This window comes from Pundamilia nyererei, unplaced genomic scaffold (assembly GCF_000239375.1).
Source record: "Pundamilia nyererei isolate P.nyererei 1_Seehausen unplaced genomic scaffold, PunNye1.0 scaffold00006, whole genome shotgun sequence".
Lineage (NCBI taxonomy): Eukaryota > Metazoa > Chordata > Actinopteri > Cichliformes > Cichlidae > Pundamilia > Pundamilia nyererei.
The window spans coordinates 3,973,687-4,001,480 of NW_005187407.1; the positions used below are offsets into that span (position 1 = coordinate 3,973,687).

The 27,794-nt window shown below is 41.8% G+C and overlaps 1 protein-coding gene across 1 annotated transcript in view; it reads left to right on the forward strand.

Annotated features, from left to right (window-relative positions):
• ank1a (ankyrin 1, erythrocytic a) overlaps positions 1 to 27,794 on the forward strand; it is an 84,712-nt gene that overhangs the window by 47,051 nt on the left and 9,867 nt on the right. Inside the window, exons 3-40 of the mRNA XM_013914074.1 lie at positions 4,623 to 4,724; positions 7,039 to 7,137; positions 7,924 to 8,022; positions 8,288 to 8,386; positions 8,570 to 8,755; positions 8,875 to 8,973; positions 9,070 to 9,168; positions 9,275 to 9,373; positions 9,827 to 10,024; positions 10,129 to 10,227; positions 10,330 to 10,428; positions 10,525 to 10,623; positions 10,739 to 10,936; positions 11,045 to 11,143; positions 11,244 to 11,342; positions 11,450 to 11,647; positions 11,757 to 11,855; positions 12,140 to 12,238; positions 12,998 to 13,096; positions 13,173 to 13,265; positions 13,380 to 13,452; positions 13,570 to 13,590; positions 14,511 to 14,637; positions 17,842 to 18,108; positions 18,294 to 18,372; positions 19,631 to 19,746; positions 19,833 to 20,057; positions 20,152 to 20,306; positions 20,401 to 20,612; positions 22,183 to 22,387; positions 22,586 to 22,682; positions 22,857 to 23,085; positions 23,189 to 23,317; positions 23,430 to 23,549; positions 23,630 to 23,714; positions 23,881 to 23,955; positions 24,218 to 24,349; positions 24,483 to 24,638. Coding sequence (XP_013769528.1) covers positions 4,623 to 4,724; positions 7,039 to 7,137; positions 7,924 to 8,022; positions 8,288 to 8,386; positions 8,570 to 8,755; positions 8,875 to 8,973; positions 9,070 to 9,168; positions 9,275 to 9,373; positions 9,827 to 10,024; positions 10,129 to 10,227; positions 10,330 to 10,428; positions 10,525 to 10,623; positions 10,739 to 10,936; positions 11,045 to 11,143; positions 11,244 to 11,342; positions 11,450 to 11,647; positions 11,757 to 11,855; positions 12,140 to 12,238; positions 12,998 to 13,096; positions 13,173 to 13,265; positions 13,380 to 13,452; positions 13,570 to 13,590; positions 14,511 to 14,637; positions 17,842 to 18,108; positions 18,294 to 18,372; positions 19,631 to 19,746; positions 19,833 to 20,057; positions 20,152 to 20,306; positions 20,401 to 20,612; positions 22,183 to 22,387; positions 22,586 to 22,682; positions 22,857 to 23,085; positions 23,189 to 23,317; positions 23,430 to 23,549; positions 23,630 to 23,714; positions 23,881 to 23,955; positions 24,218 to 24,349; positions 24,483 to 24,638 — 4,864 coding nt within the window. The remainder of the gene's footprint in view (positions 1 to 4,622; positions 4,725 to 7,038; positions 7,138 to 7,923; positions 8,023 to 8,287; positions 8,387 to 8,569; positions 8,756 to 8,874; positions 8,974 to 9,069; positions 9,169 to 9,274; positions 9,374 to 9,826; positions 10,025 to 10,128; positions 10,228 to 10,329; positions 10,429 to 10,524; positions 10,624 to 10,738; positions 10,937 to 11,044; positions 11,144 to 11,243; positions 11,343 to 11,449; positions 11,648 to 11,756; positions 11,856 to 12,139; positions 12,239 to 12,997; positions 13,097 to 13,172; positions 13,266 to 13,379; positions 13,453 to 13,569; positions 13,591 to 14,510; positions 14,638 to 17,841; positions 18,109 to 18,293; positions 18,373 to 19,630; positions 19,747 to 19,832; positions 20,058 to 20,151; positions 20,307 to 20,400; positions 20,613 to 22,182; positions 22,388 to 22,585; positions 22,683 to 22,856; positions 23,086 to 23,188; positions 23,318 to 23,429; positions 23,550 to 23,629; positions 23,715 to 23,880; positions 23,956 to 24,217; positions 24,350 to 24,482; positions 24,639 to 27,794) is intronic.

The window sequence follows — 27,794 nt, forward strand, 5'->3', positions numbered from 1 at the left end:
TGTGTGTGTGTGTGTGTGTGTGTGTGTGTGTGTGTGTGTGTGTGTGTGTGTGTGTGTGTGTGTGTGTGTGTGTGTGTTTGCAATCAGTTGCAAAACCTATCGTCATCCTATGGCTTTCACTCCCTTTGTCCTCTGTCAAAAACATCACAATAACCATGGCAATAATAACCATGACAATCTCATCTACAAATGCAGAGGCTTCAGCAGGCCCAAATATAAAGAGACAATCATCGAGTTTGGCAGGGACAAACAGTGGGCTGTGGAGTGGGAGGGGGGGCTCGGAGTGTGAGAAAGTAAATAGTAAAAATGGGACAATACGCTTTGTCACATACAAGGAATATCCGCAGAGAGACAAATGATTGGACAGGGGGCACATTTACATGCAGACTGACAGAGCTGAGTTGGGGAATGTAACAGCTTCATCCCAGTTGTGCCCCTCTCATTCGTTTCCTGTTAATGTGTCCAGAACCCAGCAGTCCTGAGGGTCTCCATCTGACAGACTCTGCACTTGCTACATCTCTTCAGACAGAAACAACCTGCTGCCTGCTCAAGCACTCCAGGCAGCCTGAGATCTAAAGGCAAAGAGGGAGAGCACAGAAAAAGGGACAGAGGGGGGAAAAAAGATTTTCTGAGCAAATGCAAGTCAGCAGAAAATACTGTTGAAATTGCTGTTTAAGCATTTTGCTTGGAATTTCCATATCTTTTTTTCAGTGTCCCTTGAAAATGTACAGAAACTCCCAGATTCCAGTGTTAGCCCAAACACATCGAGGCACTGAGTTTAGGAAGGGAAAAACACTAGACATCATCTAGAGTTTGGTGTGCTTACACAGTTCATGTTGTTTAAAGTTCAGGAAATTATTATTGCAAGAAAAGCAGTACTTGTGACACACTGAACATACGCAGGCACCTTATTTTCACCTTTCTGCTGGTAGCACAAATAGCTGTGGTGGCACTTAAAATATTTATGATTTGCACCTGGTGCTGTGTCTGCAGATTCATACTGTGCTGTTTGCATACCTGTGTGTAAGTGTGTGTATGCGTGTGTTAGCGTGTTTGAGAGGAAGGGGACTGTGTCTGTTTTGTAGATTTTGTGCTAATTTTGATAGAAATATTGAGATTTTCTGAAACTGGTTATAAGTCTGATTATTTTGTTGACATCCTGTGGAAGAGATTCAGGATTTGTCTGTTGATTGTACTCGTAAAATATTTTGAGTTCTTTCTCTTTTTTTTTGCGCAGCATTGAGACTAGGCCAGACTCAGTCTAGAATCAGTGATTCCTAAAATAAATAAGATCCACCACTAAAGGCATCAAAAAGAAAAAAAGGGTGCAATAAAAGTTTTTGGCAGATACAGACTAACCTTTAAAGGGTCACAATGGCTGTTTTCCTGAATTATGCTGTTAGATTTCTATTAGAAGTATCTGGTACTCTCCAGCAGGCAGACTTCCCATTCATGCCTTGCATTGTTTTTACTTCCCCATTCAGTCTGACTTCATCCAGACTGGTCATAAAAACCCTTTAATGTGAAATAGCTGCAAAAAGAAAATAATGAATGTTCAGGTGAGTTTTAGGGCCTCAGTCGATGGGATAGGAAATTAATATCCGACACGTGCATACAAGCACATATGCACACTTTGAGTCTTTGAACACTGCAGTCCACTGGCGAGGGGATGATGTCATCCTGTCTGCTGCAAAACCAGCAGAGGAGGCAAGCGAAGGTGGGGGGGGATAGACGGGTAAGGAGCAGGGGGTAGAGGAGGGAAAGAAAGCAACAGGAAAGAAAAGCTGAGATAGGGGCAGGGCGAGTAGGGGAGCTCAGGGTAGAGGATTTTCTGTGATGAGTGATGATAGGGGAATAATTTTACTTGGTAATTTTGAGCTTCATTATAACGAGCCTTGCACTGTCTCAGCCCGAGGACAGCTGCATGCACACTGCATGACACCGTGCGTTGATACTGCTAATGTTAACCGTGGAGCTTCTGAACAGGTTATTGTCTGCGTCGTTTGCTTCAAGCAGTATGATTAATGTGTCTGCTCATTTCTGCGCAGCCCAGGAGTCGTAAGCTCGTCCATTCTCTTTGGGAATAATCATGGAGGGATTCATTCATCTAACTCGTAACACGATCCAGAGTGCAACACGAGAAAAACCACACAGCAGCTTTTAGACTGCATGTGTTTTCTCTGCTCTGTGTATGAGCTCTGTACCTGCTTGTCTCTGAGTTTGGCAGATGGGTGCGGTTACCCTGCATCTTTATCTTAGCACACCACACACTTACTTCTTGACGCAAGCAGATAGTTAGAGAAACATACAGACACATGTGAGCCTGCAGGACTAGGAAAGCCTCACCTTAAAGAGAAGCAATGGGGTGGGTGGCAGATGGGTTGGACAACTGTAGAGGGGCCTCAGCCGGGGTCACTATGGTGTTACCATTTGCTGTGAGACCATGTATATTGTGTTGGGTGTGTGTTTGCATCAGCTGTATTTGCCTTTACTTTGATGAGAGTGTCTCTGTGTATCACCATGGTCTGCAAACCTCGCATGCAACAGAAACCTCACATGCACTCTGTTACATTATGTAAATTTTGTGCCGTCTGATATTTATATTTAGCTGTTGCATAGACATGCGCAAGTTTAACTAAATGAGATATGGGCAATTATTAAACGTACAACCTCTATTTGAATTACATTAATGAAATGAATAAAGGGAGGTATGCACGTGTGTTTAGAGTGTGGTGATCAGAACTCCAGTGACAGGTGTTTGTGTGTGGAGGTCAGTCTGATCGCAGCTGTGTAGAGGGAGGGGTTTGTGGGTTGTTATCTTCTTCAAAGTGAAAGAGGATGAGAAAGTCTTGGAGTAACTCAGCAGGAAGATGGTGAACCAAGTTAACTTAGGATCTGTGAGTATTAAAGCAGTCACCTATAACTAATGATTTATTCCTAATTATTAGTGTATTATGTTTATTTTTATTGCTTTTTGATGTCATTTTGATATTTTTTCAGTAAATATAACTGCCATGAATTAAGATCTAGATATGATATCATGTATTTATAAGTCAGTTTGCTTTCTGGTACATCCATGATTTGTTTTCTTTTATTGTGGGACTATCTAACTGGCACGTTCCCTTTTAAAACACACATGTATATGACTCAGAGAAGTTGTACTGCAACTCCAGAGCAAATGGCTCTGGAGGAGTGGGTGTACTCAGAAGCCCAGTGTTTAATACTTCACGCTCAGGGTGCTGCTTGCTGCACGAGGTTCATCTGATAAATGGAAACTTTGCCACTGAGTAGATTCAATCTCTGATACTCGGGACTGTTGTTTTGCTGCCACAGTCAGCTGGAAGCAGCTTTTCCTTTAAAGGTTTTCTGTTTCCCTTCCATTGTCGTTTCTCCTCTTTTTTCTTTTTTGTTTTAAAGTGACCTCTCTCTTTGCGCAGCGCTGTGCCATTGGTGTCATGCTGAGGGTGTGTGGTGTCATTTGTTGCTATGCCGCTACTTCAGGCATGTGGATCCTTTCTCTTTTATACCCCGGCCTGCTCTCTCTCTGTCAAAAGAGGACCAACAACCCTGTCACTACAATAGTCAACACAGCATAAAGCACTGAGGAAACCATCTTTTGTAGTGCGCAGCAGCATTTGGTGTTTTTCTTTTGGAACAAAAAAACGAGGGATTTGTACAGTCAATAACTTTATTATTTGTGCTTATGCAAATGCATACAGTGAACAGCTGTTTATTCTTCCTGACCAGCATGTTGAGATGTCCATTCAGATGGGAAGAGGATGTAAGGAAGGGATAGCCAAGAGAGGAGATTATGTAAATGAAATAAAAAGGTGTGGGGCTTTGCTGCAGTCGACTTTCTCCCTGTGGTTCTCCCTCGGTTGCTCATGCTCCTGCTTCTGTTCCTCTCCCTTGCTTCCCCCCCGTGCCACATGAGTGATCCTGTTTCAGAGGCACCCCTGCCTGCCTTCCTGCCTGGAAGAGGCATGAAGCCCTCAGACACAGAAAAAAACAACACAGACAAAAACAGAGAACATGCCATGTGCCGGCCTGTGAGCCAGAGCTCACCAAAGCCTCACACACTCTCTGTCCTTTCTCCTTTTACCTTTGTCTCTTTCATTCACACACACACACACACACACACACACACACACACACACACACACACACACACACACACACACACACACACACACACACACACACTCCCAACAGAGAGCCAACAATCTGCTGGCATCACAAATACACCACAGACTACTGGTGTCATCACACTTGCCTTATCACCTGAGTGAAAGAAAGACTTGTGGCCAATATTTTCTAATACATTTGCCTACATGCCCAACAAACCCTCTAACACACCCATATGTGTAGATTCACGATGTAGATTTTCAAACTGCACTGTCCAAAATACCCAAGGGAGGAGTGAAATGAGAGGAAAACTGATGGACGACTGCCATCACGCTATCGCTCTCAGTCCTTATAATGCATTTTTCCCAAAAATAACCAAACACTGTCTCTCTCTCTCTCCATTTTCCCTCTCTTGTCCTCTACTTTTATGCGTCTCTCACTTTCTCTTGTACCCCTTTATCCCCCTCTTTCCTCCTCTCTCCATGTTTCTGTTGCAGGCAGATGCTGGCAACAGTTTTCTCCGAGCAGCCCGTTCTGGCAACCTGGACAAGGCCTTGGAACACATCAAAAATGGCATTGATATAAATACAGCCAATCAGGTGAGAGAACTCATTCACCAGATTAAATATCTAGACTGGCGTGCATATCTAACTACCTGCCAGTCACTTTTATTCAGACTGCACGTGGTTTTCTTGGTTCTTAATTCACGTTATGTAATTTTGCTTATCAGCAAACCTGGTCTTTAAACATATTGTGCTGTAGTGCACAAAAGTAGAAACCGAACTTTATTTATTACTTTTCATGTGCCCACAGTCAAATCCTGCCAGGGTTTTAGTCTCCTGGCTCACTATCTGCTTTCTAACTCATTAAATTAAATTTTTAGGATATTGGTGGACTGCTCACTATAAAAAAGTGTGAATGGATGGTGTAGTAGCAGTGTCTCCAAAAATGAAATAAAATTAGGTATTTTTGTAGCTCTGCACTGAGTAGTACCTGCAGTACTTTTAAGTTTCTCCTATAGGTTACAGTGGGATAGATACAACGAGTAGGTGGCGCCATTTAAAATAAAATCCCTAACCCAATTATGTTCTCCTCAGATTTTCTCTGTGTTACCAATGTTTACTGCATATGTGTGTTGTGTTCAGTGTGCATGAAGTCTCTAAACTGACTACTAAATTTGTGTGCCATCCAGTGCACTGTATGTGTACGCTCGGTTAGACTGTTAATCAGTGGCTGAAGGTGACAGGTCGGGTTTTAAAGGGTCTCCAGAGGAGGTAATAAATGGGGCAGGGGCTTTTCCTTTGCCCCATTTCCATCCTCCTTTATGCTGACAGCGTCCAGGAAGAGATAGTGTTAGTGGGCTAGGAGTGAGGCCCGCAGGCTACAGAAACTTGGCCAAAACCTGTATGTGCGCACGAGAGAATACTATGGCTCATTAATCTAACTTAGTCATGGTTTCCCTTCCATTCGCTTACTGTATGGTGCCCTCAGCACTTTCTAATTATTTGGCGGTAATGCTCCTGTCAGGATTTCTGTGAGCCCTATTCACCATCACCGCAACAGACCCCACATAATGACAGGTTTATTTGTATAAAATGGCACTGTCCCGACCATTACTGGAAAACGGCTCTACAATGACAAAGGGATACACCCCACTGATTAAAAATGTGACTATGTACATGCAGAAAAACTACGATACCTTGGTAGATGTGTTTTCCTGAATGACACACTTTCATTTCATTGTGTTGTAGATACTCAACATGAAGTTGTTTTGTCTTTTTACTGTTTGGCATCAAATGTTTTTGACCTACAGAGATAATCTACAGCATTCCTGTTTCACTTACAGTTACGGTCCCTAAATGTGGAATTTATTCATGACATATTGGAATAACTGGTGTCTGCTTTGTGTCTTATTTTAAACCATTTTACATTGTTTTTTGGATAAAAACCAAGCAAACCTAGCCTTTTAATTAACATGGCTTACACCAATAGCTTCGACCAAATGTAAGCTATTATTATCATTATGTGTATTGCCATTGCTGTCATTGCTGGAACACGCACAGAGCGACAGGCTATCTGGCAAAAGCTGTAGATTGTCCCTTAAACCTCAGTGGTTGTGTGACAGTTTGAGTCAGTATGGTGGGAGTTTGGCCAGGTGGAGGCTTAACTGTTCCTTCTTTGTGTGGATACCTCTGCCATGGCTCACTCGCCAGCACGCTGCCTCACTCCAGCCCCTCCCTCACTATATTTTCTTCCCTCCCTGTCCCTCTCAGTCTAACTGATCCTCCACTGCCATCTCTCTTTGCCTGTTTATCTACTGTTTTCTAACTCGCCTCCTTTTTGTCTTGATTTTTATTTTTACCTTTTTTACCTACCTCCCCCCTTTTCTTCCCTCCTTTGTCTGCAGTAGAGTGATGGTGTGCTGTGGTCTCTCCACTCAGAGGAATAATATCAGTGGTGTGGGAAAGGTCCAACCTCACATGTCCTGTGCGGCTGAAGGAAGGCTGTGTGAGGTCAGACCTATCCCACACGGCTCGTATTCTTCCCGGCCACGAGACCAGCGGCCTGCCATCTCCCTCCCGTCACCCTCCTCCTTTCATGATCATTAATCAAATGAAAGATTTTTCATCTTGATTTTCATCCCTGTAGACAGTGTTTTTGCTAATGGCCACTCTGATTCTGAGAGTACCGCATGCATGGTGTCCAGTGTAAGTATGTGCATGCTATGGTTTGTGAGTGATTCAGTCACTGTGATAACAGTGTCAGTTGGCATGGTCTTCAAGTGTTTGTGTGTGTGTATATATATATATATATACTGTCTGTTTGGTTTATTTTTTTCCATTAGAGGAAACTGCTCTTAGTGTGTGTAGGACCCTTCAGTGTGAGGTCTACTCTTCTCTCCCTTTCATTCAGAATGGGCTCAATGGGCTTCATCTGGCCTCAAAAGAAGGCCACGTCAAAATGGTGCTGGAGCTACTCCATAATGGGATCGTACTGGAAACCACCACGAAGGTAAAAATAAGTGTTGCAACCTTAACCCCTCAAAAATCACTTGTGGAGAAAAAAGAAAAAAAATCATAGATGCTTTAATATCAGATACATTTCTCGGAAACATGCCTAATGTTTTGAGACAAGAAGACTCTTCCTTGAGTCATTTGCTGCTGTGAGGTTGGCGATGAACCAGCTAGGACTGCAGGAACATGCTGCTCCTGTCAAAAAATGTTTTAATGTCTGATCTTTTATAGTCGTAATGAGCACAAGCTGACATCCATGCGTTTGTGTTATTCCTGCATCATCATCATAACGTTGGCCCAGGATCAACACTGCAACCCAACCAACCAATAACGCTGTCTGATTAGTTTAGTTAGCATTAGCCAAGAAGTTAGCTAATGCTATGAAATACTATCACAAGCAAACCAAACTTAGTAACCAAAATTTGGTAAACAGCAAACCTAACCTTGATAATATTTCTTTTTATGTTGTACAAAGTAATAAAGAACAAATGCTTACCATTTGTTCTGGAAGAGAATTTTATAAAATTAAAGAAATGTTTTTCTTCGCTTTTTTTTTTTTAACACACTGCGAAGCTATGACATCGCAACAGCGTGACTGGTCAGTTGCAATGCTGATGCAACATTATTGTGATGATGCAGGAACAACACCAATACAGATAACTTAACACCTTGTAATGCTGCCAGTTCTAAAAAAAACCCCAAAAAAACACTTTGCACTTTGAATTCACCTGTAATATTTCGTGTAAATGTTTACTTGTGTTCTCATGTTTCTGTGTTTTACCAGAAAGGGAACACGGCCCTGCACATCGCAGCCCTGGCAGGGCAGGAGCAGGTGGTCCAAGAGCTGGTTAACTATGGGGCCAATGTCAACGCTCAGTCGCAGGTGAGACAGAGCTGCCTTTCAAAGCAGTCGTCACTGAATCCACAGAGGCTTCTCTTCAGGCTAACTATTGTGAAACCACTGTAGTAACTATTGCAATTCCATCTGTTAACATGTGTCTCTGTTCCAATATTTCTGTGTGTTGCTGTTCCCTCTCTGTCTACATCTCTGTGTGTGCATCTGTGACTGTCTCCCTGTTGCTGTGCTTGTGTGTCTGCTCTGCTGCTGTTGTGGGTGTGTGCGTGCCTGTTGTGTCTTTCTGAGACAGAAGGGTTTCACTCCACTCTACATGGCTGCACAAGAAAACCATCTAGAGGTTGTGAAGTTTCTTCTGGAGAACGGAGCCAATCAGAGCATTCCAACTGAGGTACCACTAAGCTGAGAGACATTTTTGAAGAGTTATCGCCCAAATTGCTCAGTCCTATCTCTGCTGATCCACACCCGCTGTGTTTTCATTCCGTTTTTGTTCTCATTAGCCTCTCTCCTTACATCGCTCTCATTTTCCTTCCATGAGTCAACCTCTCTTCTGGTTCTCTCCGGTGTGTTGCAGGATGGATTCACTCCTCTCGCCGTGGCTCTTCAGCAGGGGCATGAAAATGTTGTAGCCCTGCTCATCAACTATGGCACCAAAGGAAAGGTCCGCCTCCCTGCGCTGCACATTGCAGCACGTAACGATGATACACGCACAGCCGCAGTGCTTCTGCAGAACGACCCCAATCCTGATGTGCTAAGCAAGGTGTGTGTGTGTGTACAGAATGGAACAGGAATGTCTGTAATTGGTGTGTTTTAGCTGTTTGTTTCTTAAGTGCAAAGGGAATGAAAGTAGCATGGTGTTAACCTTATGTGTCCCTGCAGACTGGATTCACACCCCTCCACATTGCTGCGCACTATGAAAACTTGAACGTAGCTCAACTGCTGCTCAATAGAGGAGCCAATGTCAACTTCACCCCAAAGGTAGGTGAAAACTAATTGTCACTGAAGGTCAGTCACATGACTTGCTCTCTGTTCTTTTAGTTTTTTTGTCTAAGCTCATCTGTGTCTGTTCTACAGAACGGTATCACCCCTCTGCACATTGCATCCAGACGGGGTAATGTGATCATGGTCCGACTCCTCCTGGACAGAGGGGCTCAGATTGATGCCAAGACCAAGGTTTCCAAAGCTCTCATCTCAAAGCTTTAGTGTTTCCAAAGCTCTGACTGTATTGTCCTACTTAGATGGTTCATTAACTAAATCACTAACAATCACTCCCCTCTAGGATGAGCTGACTCCTCTGCACTGTGCAGCAAGAAATGGCCATGTTAGGATTATAGAAATCCTGCTGGACCATGGAGCCCCCATTAATGCAAAGACTAAGGTAAACCCCTACAGGCGTCAAGAAAATTCTTTAAGTCTCTTAAAGGTTTTATTTTTAACAGTAAGACAGGAAAGAATTCAAAAACCGTCATCTTTTCAACTGATTGTGAAAGACTCAATCCTTTGGCTTACTGTGGCATACTATCTAAATTGATGTATTTTGATGAGTGGGGTAATGGTTGTGGTCTTGCCTTTTATATTTCTAAATGAAATGTGAAGAGAGAGGACATGTGTGCCCAACATACCTGCTTTGGTTTGAAGTCACGCTGTTGCTGTTGCTTCAGCGTGACTTACAGTGTTTCTGAATTTCACTCTTTCGTTTGGTCACAAGTACAAATCTGGGAGCTTTTTTTTTTTTTAATTTTCTGTTTTTAATCTAAAAAATTTCTTCCTGCCATGGGAGATAATAAAGAATCAACATATTTATTTATCTATCTATTTATTTATTTTGCAGAATGGCCTGTCTCCAATCCACATGGCAGCGCAGGGCGACCACATGGACTGCATCAAACAGCTTCTACAGTACAACGCAGAGATTGATGACATCACACTGGACCACCTCACCCCTCTGCATGTGGCGGCACACTGCGGTCACCACCGTATGGCCAAAGTATTGCTGGACAAAGGGGCCAAACCCAACTCTCGGGCTCTGGTTAGTGACAAACATACTCTAATAAGGCCAGATCAGCTTATTAAGTCATACGAGTCAAAGTTGCTCTTTACCTTGGTAGTAATGATAACTGTTTGCTTTCACAGAACGGCTTTACCCCTTTGCATATTGCTTGTAAAAAGAACCACATGCGTGTGATGGATCTCCTGCTCAAACACTCGGCGTCATTAGAGGCTGTGACTGAGGTAAGAACAGTTCAAATAGATAGATGTGAAGTTATATAGATGATTTAATAAATCCCCAAGATCATTTCTAAGTCTTGTAATCCTGTGCTCCCTTTTTTATAGTCCGGCTTAACCCCTTTGCACGTAGCATCATTTATGGGTCATCTCAACATTGTGAAGATCCTGCTGCAGAAAGGCGCTTCTCCCAGTGCTTCTAATGTGGTGGGTACCTAACTGAAATTTCAAGTCCAACTCAAATAACCAATTCATATTCCTGAGAGCATTATTGATTTGACTCTTTGGTTTGTGTGGGAACAGAAAGTGGAAACACCTCTCCATATGGCATCCCGGGCAGGACACTATGAGGTGGCAGAGTTTTTATTGCAGAATGGAGCCCCAGTGGACGCCAAAGCCAAGGTAGAGATGTTACACACCGAAGCATAAACGTCCTGTAAATAAATGTGATACACGAATACCGGCAGATGAAGCTGACTGAGTTTTGCATCCACGTGCTAATTTCCCTCCTGTACAGGATGACCAGACACCCCTGCACTGTGCAGCTCGGATGGGCCACAAGGAGCTAGTGAAGCTTCTGCTGGAGCAAAAGGCCAACCCCAACTCCACCACCACAGCAGGACACACACCTCTGCATATCGCGGCCCGGGAAGGTCATGTGCAAACTGTACGGATCCTCCTGGACATGGAGGCTCAACAGACTAAGATGACCAAGGTAAAGACTTCCTGCTCAACCTTCTGCTGTGAAATTTTAAACTGTCTGCCCAAATGCTAAAAACCCCTAACTGATGTTTTATACACTTTCCTGTTGGTGCGTCTGCAGAAAGGCTTCACTCCACTCCATGTGGCCTCCAAGTATGGGAAGGTGGACGTAGCAGAGCTGCTTCTGGAAAGAGGAGCCAACCCAAATGCTGCCGGAAAAGTGAGGAAATCATAATGGGCTTGCGTGTTTGGAAGAAGAACTAAATAAATCCTTGTTTGAACTACCACAGTCTGATTAATGTTTGAATCCCTTTCTACAGAATGGTCTCACTCCGCTGCACGTTGCTGTACATCACAACAACCTGGATGTTGTTAACCTTCTTGTTAGCAAAGGAGGATCACCACACAGTGCAGCCAGGGTAAATCAAATTAAAAATACACGTATATAGACACAAGGTCAGGCAGATGGTTTAGTATTGTGTGTGAATTCATGTCATTCTAAAAGAAAACCACATCTGTTTTCTAGAATGGCTACACTGCCCTACATATAGCATCCAAGCAGAACCAGGTGGAGGTGGCCAACAGCCTGCTGCAGTATGGAGCATCAGCCAATGCTGAGTCACTACAGGGTGTCACACCTCTCCACCTGGCCTCACAGGAAGGAAGGCCTGACATGGTGTCCCTGCTCATCTCCAAACAGGCCAACGTCAACCTCGGCAACAAGGCAAAGACAGATAAAATTTAAAAAATGAAAGAAATGTTACTGTAAAATAAACTATAGTCTATGTTGTTTTTGCTGTTTTTGACCTTTGTCTTTTCACCCTGACAAACAGAGTGGGTTAACACCCCTCCACCTGGTGGCACAGGAAGGACACGTTGGGATCGCTGATATCTTGGTGAAGCAGGGCGCGTCAGTCTATGCCGCAACACGGGTAAGACCTTTTCGTCACGCGGTGTTTTGTCTTTGAGCTGAAAGAGAAAATGTCTGAGTAGCTTTGATTTGTCTGGTTATATTTTGGTCCAATCGCTGTTTGTTAATTCCTAAAATAATTTTTTTTTGTATCAATTTTTGAATCAATCTTCTTTTCTTGAAACACTTTAACCATTTCAAAAACATAGTATGCAGTTCTAAAACGTTTTTCATAAAACACTCAACCTCCATGTGGGATCATTACGATCCCGGTTACGACCTTCACTGTGTTTTCTCCACTTTCAGATGGGCTACACCCCACTCCATGTAGCTTGTCACTATGGCAACATCAAGATGGTGAAGTTCCTCCTGCAGCAACAGGCCAACGTGAACAGCAAAACAAGGGTGAGTGCCTCCCTCTGGCTCTGGACGAAAACTACAGCTAAAGCCGGATGGGAATGAGTCATAGAGCTTCAGTACAGTCTGTCAGTAACCACGGTTACAGTGTGTTAACACACAGCTCGTGATGGCTGGGTTTCCCAGCTGTTAGTGTAAAATGATTTAATAGGACATAGAGGAGTTTTTTGCTCATAAGGGAATAAATGTTTGAAAACATGGTTTGCTGTAATACATAGAGTAACTGTCTCAAGCTGGTGTGCGTTTATCCATATTCATATGAAGATGCTAGAGGAAAAAAGCAACTATAAGAAAAGGTGGGATGTACTGTAGGGCTGCAATGAACCGACTAATCAGCTTTTTCACATATGACATTCTTTTTTTTTCTCAGTTGGCTGCTTGTTGCAGTCTATTTTTGCTTAAAATGTTAAGCTTTTCCTTTATTTTTTTAATATAATGTAGTGGGTATTTTTCTTTTACATCACTTACAGTAATGTCTCAGTCTCAGTAAACTCAGGCATCAAGGCTCATCACAAATTTAAGCAAACTGACAGAACATTCCTACAATATTTTCATTTTATTTTTATTAGTTTTGTATGTACGTATGTAAGTTTTATTTTATTTCCGTTTGGTTCATAAGTCTGTGTTTTTTCACATCTGGCTTAGTTTAGCTTTTGTTGACTACCGTGAACGTGGTCTTTAGAAATCTCACAGAAATTCTAGTGTTTACACCGACTTTTACACTTTTGTGTATTTTTTCTCTCACAGCTTGGTTACACTCCTCTGCATCAGGCAGCCCAACAGGGACACACGGATATTGTGACACTGTTGCTGAAGCATGGCGCCCAGCCCAATGAGACCACTACAGTGAGTGCGATTATCTCTTCGTCATCCTCATTCGTAAAGTTTGGTGTTCATCGATGTCCCACTCTCTCTCTTTTAGCATGGCACGTCAGCTCTGGCTATCGCGAAGAGGTTAGGCTACATCTCGGTGATCGACGTCCTAAAACTTGTCACTGAGGAGACAGTTTCCATGGTGAGATGTTCAGAAAAGGGGTGGTGATAATCACATGGGAACATATTGTATGAAAAGTTGAACCTTCCCTTTTGCTGTTGTCGGTAACTGTTTTCTTTTCTCCATGCCCAAAAGACGACCACAGAGAAACATCGCATGAGTTTCCCAGAGACAGTGGATGAAATACTGGATGTGTCTGAGGATGAAGGTATTATCATTATTATCACTGAAATAAAACAGCAGGAACACTGTAACTGTTTGATGATGTAAACATTTTTCCCCTCACGACTCATTTTTTTGCCTTTTGCTCTTTTTTTTTTTTTAGGAATTGCACAGCTAACATTAGGTATGAATGTCTGTTTCTTACGTGTGTGGCTCCATTTCAGACTCACGCCATCTTTGTGCCACTGCTTTTCTCTCTCTCCTTCGTTCCCCTCTGTGGTGGTGGCTCTGGTTTCTCACTGGCATGCACCCATAGCACCCATGTCTGTAACCTCGATATGTCCCAGTGCTAACACGCTCATTCTCTGACTCTCCAGGTGCCTTTGACATAAGCCCTTCATTGTTAATAATATTAAATCAAATATAAATCTTTAGTTAGGAAAACACAAAAAAAAACCTTCTTTGTGAGTTTTAATAACTTAGATTTTAGTGTCATATATACATATTTTTAATATTCATTTGAAACATGTGTGACTGTAACCGTATCGCCATGTGAATCTGCCTCTATGTATTGCATCGTTTATTACTGTCTTGTGTTTCTGTCATGTGACCTGTGTTTGCTGGCCGATTGGTTGTTGGGTTGGGGGCTTAGAGATTCTTGGAAATGCTCAAAGGTCTATTAGCATTAATAATATGTCACATGACCAGGTTCTAATAGGAGTTGCTTATGATTATCACACCACTGTTGCCCTCATGGTTAGAGTCACTTTCAGCTAATGGTTTGCTTTGCCAGCTTGTTGTATGTGTAATATACGGTATATAAGGCAAAAACAGAGTTTGATTTTCAAGCTTGTTACAATTGCTCAGTATTTGGTATTACCACCTTTATTCTTTGACACAGCCTGAACTCTCATAGGCAGCTCCCTTGTCATATCTCTAACTAGGAAATTCAAAACTCTTATTCGGATGTTGGCTGCCTTTTTTTCACTTCTGTGTTTTAGATCATTGTCATGCTGAAAATCAGGTGTTTTCAGAGAGTACTGCATGGTGGATCAAAATTTGATAGTACTTTTCTGTTGACTAACACTACTACCTGAAATGCAGCCCCAAACCATGACAGAGCCTCCACCGTGTTTTACGGATGGATCCAGACACTCAGGATCATATCTCCTGTCTTCCGTACATACATAGAGCCCAAAAATTTCATCACTCCATACGACGTGTTGTTCAGGTGAACAGTAGATGAATCACCTGAAGGGTCAGATGCTCTCAGGTCTTGTGTCAGCTCTTTGCTGGATCTTGTCATGTCACTTAAGGACTTGACTTTCAGCTACTCTTCACTCCTATAGGTAGTTTTTTAGGCTTGTCCTCCACTTCTTCCACCCCACATCAGTGGCTTAAAAAATAGAATCAAATAAAGTTCCTACTCCTAACTACTGTTCAAGACCACTTTAGAAACTTGGAAGCAGAATATAAGGAAATGAGAGATAGCTTGAGACTTTTGCAGAATACTGTTAGCTACGGAGCTATTAAACAAAAAGACATTTACGCGCATGATTAAGCAGAGGACGTAGAATTATGAGTAAAAAGAAAAGCAGGATAAAAAAAATGCTATGGTTGTGTCGTGTCACAGATGAACCGTTGGTCAGGTCACAGCTATTTTCTGCTGCCCCCGTGTGGCCCAAAAAAAATCACTTATGACAGGTTTAAGGTTTCTCAGGTTTAACGCCTGAAGTTTACAATACCGCTGACAATAATGTCATGGGATATCATGTCTTGATATTTTTAGGCCCCTGACAATTCAACCAACAGTTTGTCAGTGTGGCTCTAAATATAGAAAGTAGCTGAGTCGCCGTCTTAAAGACACATCTCACATCCGGATTGGTAAACTGATATTAGCAGACTGCTTCGCCTACTCAACACATGCATGGCACACAAGACAGAGGATACGCAGGACATGAGCTAACTTGTGAACCTGTGGGTAGCGCACTCACGGAGTCAAACGTGGTGTAATGATAACTACGACATCACTGTGGCTCTGGGACCTCATGCAGACACACAGGCTGCTGCAGTCACTAATTCACGCACACGGGGAAGATTTCCATTTGATGCTGATTAACACTTTAACATTATCGCCTGTTTTGGGGGGTAAGTAACTGAAGAGCACCTCAATTCACTTCTAGATATGTGCTTTGTTCTAAGGACAGCAGAGAGCAACTTGCACTGTTGGTGTTATACGTGGAGTGAAATTCTGTTGTTCTGCTTGTCTCTGTGTTTGTGTTCATCTCTTTTAGAGCAAATCGCCTCCAACATCACTCTCTGAAGCAGCGGCTGTCTAAAATGTTAGAAATTAAATTATGCTGCTCCGTGCTCTGATGCACCCTCTGCTCATCAGTAACAGTGTTGTCTCTAGCTGGATTTTATGAACTTTTCCAAAGTCAAGAGCACATTTTTATCTTTTTATTCAGATGTAGTAAAGATCAGTTAATCTGAATCAGCTGCCCACAGTGTCCTGCTGTATTGTTGATGTCCTCAGATCGGCTCTCTGTAGCAGTGACTCCACCCATATTTCCCATATTATAGTATAAGATGGTTTATTATTATTGTCCTCACCAGCAATTTGATCAGCTATAGGAGCAGAAGTGTTCTGTTAGAGCAAGGATGTGAGACTCATTTTACATTGGAGGCCACATGCAGCCCGCTCTGATCTTTCGTGGGTCAGAGGAGTGAAGAAGTTTAACCACACCCTGAGATATTTTAATATAAGAATACATCTCAGTTTTTCCACATGATAACGAAATGCTGTTTGGGGCTTAAATTGTAAGAAAGCTCATTAGCTCATTGCGCAGTCTCTCTTATAATTATAAAAAAGTTTTTGTTAATTGACAGAATGTTAATTTTTCTTTAATTCCTACATTGAACCCACTGCAAAAATCCTAATTTTTTATAGTAGGTAGTAAAAACAACTGAAACTTTCTTCCATTTAATTCAGGCCACTTCACTGTTTATTCCAGTAATAAATTTTTTTCTCCTTTCATCCTACGTCACATCTTTTGTCCAACAATTAGCCATAAACACAACCCCATCAAGGAATTATGTTGCTCATTTCCCCCTCTTTGCCTTGTCCCCATTCTTGTGACACCTTAAATTAACACCTTAAAACCCAGATGCTGAATCTTGTATCAGGCCCCTGAGCTTGAATATTAAAGGTATGAACAATCCAGCTAGACTGTCAAAGGTATTCTCTCATCTGAAACACTTAAATGCTGACATCTCGTTCCCATTAGAGATCCCATTAGTCTCCGGTGTCGATGAGTGGGTGATGTCTTTCACTCAGCTTTTAATTCCAAAGCCAGAGGGGTGGCAATTTTGTTTAATAGAAGTCGAATTTACTGCTTACTGGTTTTTATTTGATAATAACAGCAGATTGTTGATTACTGCAGGCATTTTATAGCCTAACCCTTTATTATAAGTGAATATATGCTTGTAGTTTTAACAACCCGTTTTTAACAGTTTGTTGTCCATTTATTACGTCCATAGATGTTTTTTGGTTTCTGCATATCGTATTATTCTTGTACTGGTCAATTATTTATCTATTTGATAACAGTACTTTTACCCACATAGTGACCTCTCCTGAATATCACTTAAGTGCTCTCCCCAAACTGGTACAAAAAGGTTTTACTGATGGTCTCAATTCTTAACAGGCTGCTGTTGTCAGGCGATGCATTCAATCTCTTTGTCATGTCCTAAATCCAGGACTTGTACTTAATAATAAAAGATTATTTCTCCTCTCCGTTATTGTTGGGAGTAGCTTAAAGGATTCTGACATGGAAAACACTTCCTTCAACTTAGAGTTAGTTCTTGTCTTTCCCTCCCTGATAACAAGGCATGGGATGATCATCTCATACAATCAGTTCATGACTCTCAGTGATGATTTCAAAATTAGAGTTCACTTAACAAAACCTTTTTTTGCTTTTTAGTCAAAAACATATAAAACTGAATCCGGTCAGAATAATGGATGCCTTTTTTCCTATTCCGGAACAAATTTCCAAAAGCTTGATCCATTTCTCTGTTGCTACAGTTAGCAGTGTTTCTCCAAGTTAGAAAAGAGAAGATTCTCAGTGAAAGGCAACTTTTTTGGGTCCTTTAAAAAATTCCCACTCACACCATGTTCTCACATCCCTTTGTGTTTAGTTTTTTCCACTAGTGTGTCATATATTTCATCTTTTTCACAATTTCCCTTAAATTCCAGTTTTGTGTGGAGAAAATGTTTCATCTACTCCTTTCTATTCAAAAAGTGGGAACAACTGTGCAGCTTTAATTCTACTATTGTATCCTGGATAAAAATATGTTTGTGTTTGTGCTGCTGACTCGCTATAATAAGGCCAGATCATTTTCACCGATGTTTCATTTCACCAGTCTAACCACCACATAGCAGAGCCATCAGCTGGGATATCATGTTGTCTAACACTTCTCACAGCTGGTTAACAACCCTGTTCTCTTCTTTCTCTCTTTCTCTGATGCTGTTTCACCAACCTGACCACGGTCTGTTCGCTCTCTTTGGCATGTTGTTCTCTGAAGGAGAGGAGCTCTTGGGGACAGAAGGGGCCAGGTACATGAAGATGGATGACATGAAAGACCATGATGACGATTTCCTCTCCCCCAAGAAATCACTGGAGTACGAGAGAGGGCTGGGCACAGCGTAAGGGGGGCTGGTCGGGGAAGCAGGGGAGAGAGCCAAGCTAGTAACCTTAAGCTAATAGGTGGATGGATCGTAGGGGTTGCACCATAGACACACACACATTAAACACCAGGATGAACACTTGGGAGGAGATGCAAAGAAATGTCTTAAATCTGACTTTTTTTTTTCCTTTTTTCCTACAACAGAAATTATTCGCCAGCCATTCCACGGATCCCTCGTGTCTCTCCAGAGCCTGTTATCCTGAGAGAACATGAGATAGATCAGGTACTACAGAGCAGTATCACTGAGATACAGAAAACCTAAAATAGTAAATGCTTTTATTGCACTTTCATAAAATCATCAGATGACAAAATCGGAGCAGCAGAGAAAGCCAGACTCTTTAGTATTAGTCTACCTCTTTGTGGTCCTGCATAAAAAAGGGGGAAAAACAGGGGGGGAAAGGTTTTATAGCTATTTTATGTGTTATACTGTTATTTACTCTTGAAAATGGCCCCATTCAAAGCCAACATAATTATTAAAATCAAGTATGAATCAACCTATAGTTGCATTGTACAGCTATATGAAAAAGCAAGTTTAAGGGTATACAACAAGAACACCCTTACATATATTTTCCATAGGAATTAAGAGCATAAGTAGCAGCCAGGTGCTTTCAATTAAATGCACTTGATTAATTGATCATCAGTAAGTGTGAGCACCTCTATAAAAACATAGGTTTTGGCAGTTTTCTGGTCTAGCATTCAGGAGTAAAGTCATTAAACATCAATCTGGGAAGGGTTATGAGGCTATTTCCAAATAATTTGGAGTTGGTCATTCTGTGGAAAACATTCAACACACTCATCAGTCTTCCCAGGAATAGACGTCCCAGCAAATTCAACTCAAGGTCAAACTATCCACCTGTCAGGCGGGTGGTGGAGCGGCGATGATTTGGGCTTGCTTTGTGGCCACAGGCCTTGGGCAACTTACAGTCATTGAAATCATCATCGATTCATGTGTATACCAACGTATTCTACAGTTAAATGTGAGGCCATCTGACCAACAGCTGAAGCTTGGCCCAAACTGGGTCATGCAACAAAACAATGATCCCAAGCACAGCAGCAAATCTACAACAGAAAAGAACAAAGTGCTGCAATGGCAGAGTCAAAGTTTCCTCTTTAAAAATTATTCCCACGCATAATTTTAAGAAGGCAGTGAATATTATTTAGTATAAGAAATGTAAGTGACTTTCAGAGTTATTATAAGACATATTTCATATACACGAAAAAATATGTTGTTTTAAAATGTGTAAACACACAGTTTTGATTTCTGGTTCATTTGTTTCAGCATTTCTGTAACATGACATAAAACCCTCCTTTTAGTCATTGCCAAAATGTCTTCTCAACATTCCCTGTAAAACTATAATTTTAGTGACTATAAACACAGGTTTTCAGTACCCATCATATCGCTTCTCATACCTTTTTTTTTTTTAATAAGTAATAAAAGTTTTTAGTTATTTAAATCATTTATTTGTTTATGTCTGTTGTAGCAACACACTCCACTTCCACTGCCCAAAGAATACGACGAGGACTCACTGATTCCCAGCAGCCCTGCGACTGAGACGTCAGACAATGTCAGCCCAGTCGCCAGTCCCATACACACGGGGTCAGCACTGCAAGCATAAGAATCACTTCATCTCTGCTTACAATCTGATCGGAAAACTAACCGTCACAATCGCTGTCCGATAACAGGTTCCTGGTCAGTTTTATGGTGGATGCGCGTGGCGGTTCAATGCGAGGCAGCAGGCATAATGGTCTGCGTGTCATCATACCTCCGCGGACGTGTGCTGCACCCACCCGCATTACCTGCCGCCTGGTGAAGCCGCAGAAGCTGACCAGCCCCCCTCCACTGGTGGAGGGAGAGGGGCTGGCCAGCAGAATCATTTCCCTGGGTCCTGCAGGGATGCAGTTTCTGGGGTGAGGAAGCTTCTTTTTTCTTTTTTTTTAAAGTGTTTTATGTATTGTTAGAAAAGGGTTTCTCTACTCATGTGTAATTCTGTGTGTGTGGCAGACCGGTGATTGTGGAGATCCCCCACTTTGCTGCTCTCAGTCGTGGTGACCGGGAGCTCGTAGTGCTGAGGAGCGAGAATGGCTCGGTCTGGAAAGAACACCGCAACCGTTACGGGGACGAGGTGCTAGAAACAATCCTCAACGGGATGGATGAGGGTAAGAGTTTAAAGGCTGATCTCAGGCTGACACTCAGTTAAGCCACGGCCTAGTGTCATTGTTAAACAAACGCAACCACTTCTTCTCCCTTCAGATTTAGAAAGCCAAGAAGAGCTTGGGAAGAAGCGAATCCGCCGCATCATCTCTACCGACTTCCCCCTTTATTTTGCCGTTGTGTCACGAGTGCAACAAGAAAGTGACCTGATTGGCCCGGAAGGAGGCTCCCTGACAAGTAAACTAGTGCCGATGGTCCAGGCCACGTTTCCCGAGACAGCAGTCACCAAACGAGTCCGTCTGGGGCTGCAGGTGAGATGGAACGAAGTGGAGAAGGAAGGAGAGGAGAAACAGAATCGTTAATGCCTGTGTTGCATGTTGGATTTACTTTGATTGTGTAATGATGTATTCTTATGAGCATTTGTGCCAAGTTTCTTTGATTTACTTTACTGTTTTTGTCTGTTTGTGCATTTTTTCTTTTCTTTTTTTTTTGGGAGGACCTTTTTGCCTTACATTTCACACATTGCATGCACTTGGCACCTTTGTATAACACTGGACTGATTTCAGTGACGTCTTTCTCGCTAATGTATTCTTGACCATATTCTCTGTACTTAGCATTTTACACACTAAATTAAGATATCTAAAAAATAAGCCCATATAAGTTTATATCTGTTTTTGAGCCTTTTGAGTCTTTTAGTGTCTTTACTGTCTAAACAACAAAAGTATAAATAATTATTAGCTCAAATTTTGCACCACATTCTGTAAAGCAGTAATTTTTTTAAGAGGACATATAAGACATAGGACTGCATGTCCCCAACACATCAAGGAGTCACATATCATGGCACTGGGCTGTTAACTGTAAGACTAAAATACATTCAGTAATGTGATTTTACTTTTAAAAATACAGTTAAACTGTACATTAATTCTCTAAAAACAACAATCCAGTCATCAAACATAAAACTATATTGATTTCATTCGAGTTTCTGCCTTCCTAATTCTTCGCCGTATGCATCTATTTGTTTCTCAGACGTGCATATTTGGGATTTCAAGGTTTCGTTTGCATGTGATTTTTATTTTGGTTGCTTAAACAATACCGACTGTTTTGCCATTTGTTTTGCTGCATGTTCTTTTGTTCCAGTTCAAGATTCTGATTGCATTAATTCCTCATTCAAAATCTTCTTTCCATACATAGATCGGCAGCTTAAGCAGCTTGTGTGACTCCAAATCATGTTTCAGTAAATCAAAATGAAAAGTGGACCTTCTACTACTGTTTTGATGAAATAGTTTTTCTTTTAGGCACACGAGTGAATTCAATCTGAGCTCGATAGGTTTTGCAAACTAACAACGCTGATAGTGAATGTAACTGAATATTAGTGAAATATAATGTTCAGTATTTTCTTACATGGCTATATTTTAGGAACATATCTGTTTAACTAAAATGCTGTTGTAGTAATTGCGTCATCAATGGCCTTGTGAAAAGCCACAGTGCCTTTTTACTTGATATCTCTCCTGTATTAATGATTGTAAAAGCTTCTTGTTAACATACTTTGTTACATTTTACAATAAAAAATATACTTGTAAAGTCATGCAACCAGTTTGTGTTACTATTTGGTTTTCAGATGTATTGTTTCTGTGTTGAAGTAGTTTGTTCACTGCGGCCTTATTTCTCTTTCTCTCTCTTTCTCATCATCTTTAATTTTCCCCACTTGGTTGTCCTTTCTGTTATCCACTTCTGTTGTCTCATCATCCACCTACAATCAACTCATTACACGTGGCATCCTGATCTTTTTTTAAAATCCTTCTTCATATTTATTTATTTTCATTTAATCTCCCTTTCATCAAAACCGTGCTCCCTTTTGCCATCATCGACTCCCAACCTCAGGCTCAGCCAGTTCCAGATGAGCTGGTTGCAAAGCTTCTCGGTAACCAAGCAAACTTTAGCCCCGTAGTCACGGTGGAGCCTCGGAGGCGCAAGTTTCACCGACCAATCGGCCTACGTATTCCCCTGCCTCCATCTTGGAGGGAGAGCCCTCGAGACTCTGGGGAGGGTGATACTACCAGTCTGCGTCTTCTCTGCTCTGTCATAGGTACTCCATGCCACAGCTGTCACGTGGGTCTTTGTGTCAATGTCAGCAGTTTACTTCCAAAGCAAAGAAAGATTTGTGTATGCAGCTGATAGTCAGACTTGGTTAAAATACTTGGTTTAAAATGCTGCCATCACTAGACTTACTCTTTATGACTGCTGATCACTCGGTGTGCTCTCTCTCATTCTCTGTGACTCCCAGGTGGTACAGCCCCAGCTCAATGGGAGGACATTACTGGCACTACTAAGCTTATCTATGCTAGTGAATGTGCCAGTTTCACAACCAATGTTTCTGCACGGTAAGTTCAGATAGCAGCATGTGCAGTGAAATTATATTTGTCATCATGACACAGAAAAAAGAAAGATTATTCAAATTCTTTGCCATCTACAACCACTGCAGTAAGCAGCTTGGCTGTGATTATAAAGAGACAAAGAACAGATGCATGTGACTGAACGTGATCGTTTTCTCCCAGATTCTGGCTCGCAGACTGTCCTCGGACAGCCGAGGCTGTGTCCTTTGCCAACCTGCTGTACAGGGAGCTGTCGGCCGTACCTTACATGGCCAAGTTTGTGGTGTTTGCAAAAATGAATGAGCTACGCGAGGGCCGTTTGCGCTGCTACTGCATGACTGATGACAAGATGGATAAAACTCTGGAGCAGCATGAGAACTTCACAGAGGTGGCTCGCAGCAGGGACATAGAGGTCAGTTCAGAGACCTTCTTACACAGGACAATCGAGTTCTTGGGCCATGTTGTCCTTATTGGATTACTTCTTTGTACATGTGTTAATGCCTCTGTGATTACAGGTTATGGAAGGAATGCCACTTCACCTGGAGTGTTCAGGGAATCTTGTTCCAGTGAGGAAGGCCACCCAACAGCCTCGCTGCTTTAGCTTCCAGGCCTTCAGAGATAATCGACTTCCTGTCTCTGTTAAGGTGTTGCCTTTTGACTTGTCTTCGGTTTTATTTTCTTTGTTACTCCATTAGGTCTTTCTCTACCCATGCATCTGTCTTTCTTTTTTTTTAACCTTTAACCTCTGCGTCTAAGGTGAGGGACAGTAGTAAAGAGCCCACTGGATTTTTGTCTTTCCTTCGCAAATCCACCAAGTATGAAGACAGCCAGCATGTGCTCTGCAACCTCAACATCGCTATGCCTCCATGTATCAAGGTAAAGCTTTAAAAGACAACTTCAATGTATTTGTTCACATTTCTTCCGAGATTTCCGACTGCATTGATGTTTTCTTTCAGATTGTTGGGAGTGAAGACCGAAGGCGAACTCTCACCCCGCTGGCTTTAAGAGAAAGATACAGTGCTCTAAATGAGCCTGCAATGGGTACGAGTCTCTCACTCTCACTTCTTTATGTAACTAGATCTGTCTACCTTCTAGGGAATAATGTATAATACATGATGATGGCTTCATTATGTCTTATCATAGCACTTAATTTCCAGCCAGCCTAGAATCATTAAGCATCTCAGCTTTATATTTATGTTTTCTGCAGCATCAATGAGTGCTATGGAAAGGACAGAGCTGAAGATGGCTGTAATTGCAGAACAGTTGGGACTGAGCTGGGCTGGTGAGTGGATCTGTTTTATGTGCGGTAAACCATCCGTGTTTATCTTATGTCTGACAAGTTTGCTAGCATGCTGCTGATTAAACAAAGTTAACACATGGTGCCCAGCCAATGAAACTAATTATTTTCTCTGCCAAGAGCCGTGGCTATTTTACAGAGACTGTTCCTTCTCTTCTGTGTACGCCTCATCGGCGTGACTCATACGCCAAATTATATAAATATTTCTCCTGCTTTCTTGATCTTCCTTCTGTCACTTTCTAAACAGAGTTGGCACGTGAGCTTCAGCTGAGTGTGGATGACATTAACAAGATTCGTGTGGAGAATCCAAACTCACTGCTGGAGCAGAGCTCCGCACTGCTCAACCTGTGGGCCACTCTCGAGGGCAAGAGGGCAAAGAGTCAGTAAATCGAAATTTGCTGTAGACATTTGCCATTTCACTTCACTCAAAGCTACACTTTTATGATTTCTAGAAACCCACCCCTCTTCTTCTTTCTTCCATGCATGCCGGTGACTCCTTTTTTTCACTGCAGTGGAGAGTTTGTACACAGCTCTGAAGAGCATCGACCGCATGGACATCATCAACATGTTGGAGGGCCAGCCACCTCAGCCTGTGAGACAAGGATCCCGTGATCTCAACAGACGTCGACACAGCGAGAGAGACCATCTGTCCCCTGGTATGACCAATGGTAAGCGCCCTCCCCAGATCCCATGGCCTGGTCTCATTTCTGTCCCATTTCCTTGATCTCCAGCCACTTTTCCAATAAACATGCACCTCTTTCCCCAAACTCCCCAGAAGATGAAGTCAAGTTTGTTTCCCTCTAAATGACTCTGTTGTCCCAATGTCCTTCTTATTTAATCTCTGTGATGCTCTTGTGTTTTAAAGCTGCCTCAAACTTTTGCAGGATTTTACCTCAGCAACACACAGAGGGACTCAGGACACTCCTACTGTAAAAAGGGTAATATAGAAATGCAGTGAAGTACCTAGGAAACCTTAATTAAATGGTATACTTCAGGGGGTTAATGGTGTATTGGTTCAGTTATTCCATTCTCCTATCCTCAGAGTTTAGTCTTTTTCTTGCTTGTTTGGTAGTTAAGATGTTCTGAGCTTAATTCCAATTCTAATTCACAATAATTTTATGCATCATAAAAAAAAATTATATAAAATGTGTCGTCATTTAGCATGACATATTCTCTATAAAAACACCTTGTCATACATGATGAGTCCATGTAGATCACAAGTAAAGCCTCGCACATTTGGCCTTCTTACCAACTGTCAGACCTCAGTCTTTTCCTCATGGTTTCCTTCACACGTGCATACCCTACATCTTATTGATTCCATTTTCACATCTGGCCTGCTGTGAGCTCCCCGTCTTCCTGGACTGGCTCCTCCTCTCTGCCTCGAGTGCAGATGATGAGTTAGTCGGACAGGTGATAGGTCCTCTCCGTGAAAACTGGAGCAATAAAGAGAGATGTAACAATGCATACGGATGTGACCATGATGGCTAAAGCGTGAAAAGGGAGACACTCAGATCACAGCTGCAGTGAATCTGATAACTTTGTATCTGTCTCTTCTGTCTGTCTGTCTGTCTTTTTGGCTATTTGCCTCCCAAAGGTCGTTCCTACTTTGACTTGGCGGATTTCAAAAACTGGATATTGTTTACTTGACTTATTTTACAGTGGAAAAAAAAAGGATCAAGAGGTTTATGATTTACGATCTAGTTCAGTACTTACTAAAGTCACATCAATAGAGTGAGGCACCCAGCATGACTTTTCAGTGAATAAGAGTGAAACTAGCAAAAGTAAAAACTAGCAACAAAAAAAAAAGAAAAGAGTATTTAAAAATATTGTGGTGAAAAATAAAGAACAATGCGCACATAATTATTTTCAGTTTTTACTTTATTCACAGAAGTTAGATGAGAAGATAATGTCTCATTGCATGTTAGCTTAGCTTAGCATGAAGGGAGAAGAGACTGGAAGAAGCAGCTAGCAACCCTGGCTTTATTTTTAACCAGGTAACCTCAGTAAAACCACAGCGTAGACCTATAGACTTTAGACAAAGTTTTTAAAAAAAGACACTAATGAACTGCTTTCACATCTGGACAGAAGCTAACTATACCTCACTTTTTTTCTCCACGTTTATGCTAAGCTGAGCTAACCAGCTGCTTTTTAACTGCAGAAATGTGTGGCATCAATCTTCTCATCTGACACTTTGGACAGAAAGGGAAGGAAATTCATGGATATTGAAACATGTCAGTGATTATTTAAAATCAGGTCCGTTATAGACTCCCCATCACCACAAAAACAAACGCGATTTCTAAAAGTACTGTGTTTGCAGAAAATATTCCTTCAAACTTGAAATAAAAAGCAACCAAAGGTTTATTCAAAAGCGACTCCAGGTTACTAAACAAAGCATACACTTGATCATACTAGAGTAACCCCTTTTCCTTTAGACCTCTGTCTGCCTGTGTCTTGCATGGGACTTAGTTTGAGTCTTTAGAGGTAGCGTTGGTGCACCGAATGTGCTTTTGGGAGCCCTGATTCATTCCCTGTGACTCTGTCCCTCTCTTTGTTTTTCTCTGGTCATCTGCAGCCTAGCCGCCCCACTCTTCCTCCTTCTCACTTCCTCTCCGAACTCTGACCTCATGTTGACCTCTGACCCACATCTTAAGCTTTTATTTTTTGCGACAAATGCATTTTTCTTTTTTTTCTTTTTTTCCTGACTCTTGAAAACCCCACCTTTCTTAAGTGTCCACTCTGTGACAGATACCCCTCACACAGACTGTGTACTCAGCACCCACTGGGAGGGGGGAGGTGACCCTCACTCTCTCTCACTGTTTCTGTCTGTGTTCATCACCCTGTTTTATATTCCTCTTCCTCTCTTGCTGCTCTTCTCTGTTTCCCACTCCTTCCTTTCCCTCCTTTCCCATCCCTTTTTTTCCCTGCTCTCCTGCATGTCGGCATGTGAACAAGACTTCGCTCATTGCTCATCTCCCTCGTGTTTGCATGGAGACACCGGGATGAGGGCCCGCTCTGAGACTGGACTGTTGGAGATAAAGCTTCAAATGCTGCATCAGTGCCTAACGTTGCCTGACAAACAGACATGTGTCTTTGCATGGCATGTATACTGAGAATGACTACAGTCTGTCTCTGTTACTCCTCAATGATCTGTCTTAAAAGGGGATACAGAAAGGCCACAGACCTTTTTTTGTGAACTGTGTCTGCTGTTCATGTATGAATGCTGTGATCGTTTTGTGTGTCGCTAATTCTACGTAAAACCGTGTCCATCTTATGTTGTGCAACTATCTATCTTTGATGTCTCTGTGAGTTTTGAGATGTTCAGTTTGAATTTGTTCTCCAACTGTTTCTAAATGTGCTCATTGATTACTGTGAAGTCTATATGTCTCTATGTGTGTATGTGTGCGTGTATCGGTGTGAGCATCTCTACGTGTTTTTTAAATGTTTTGTGGCTTCCACATACATATATGTGCCCGTTTACTGGGCAAAAATTGTATCGTTTATTTATATATATGTATATATATATATTTATGTTTCTGTACATACATCTGTCAGACACATTTTCCATATTTCACACTTTTTATTATTTCAAATTTTCTCCCCAGATCTCTTTCTTTTCTCGTTATTTACAAATCTACTGCCACAAAGTGAGAGCGATGACAAACTCAGTTAGTTACAAATTCACATTCTTATTTCCTTTGGTCTTACCACAAAGCACAAACACAAAATATCCTGATAGATAGATAGATAGATAGATAGATAGATAGATAGATAGATAGATAGATAGATAGATAGATAGATAGATAGATAGATAGATAGATAGATAG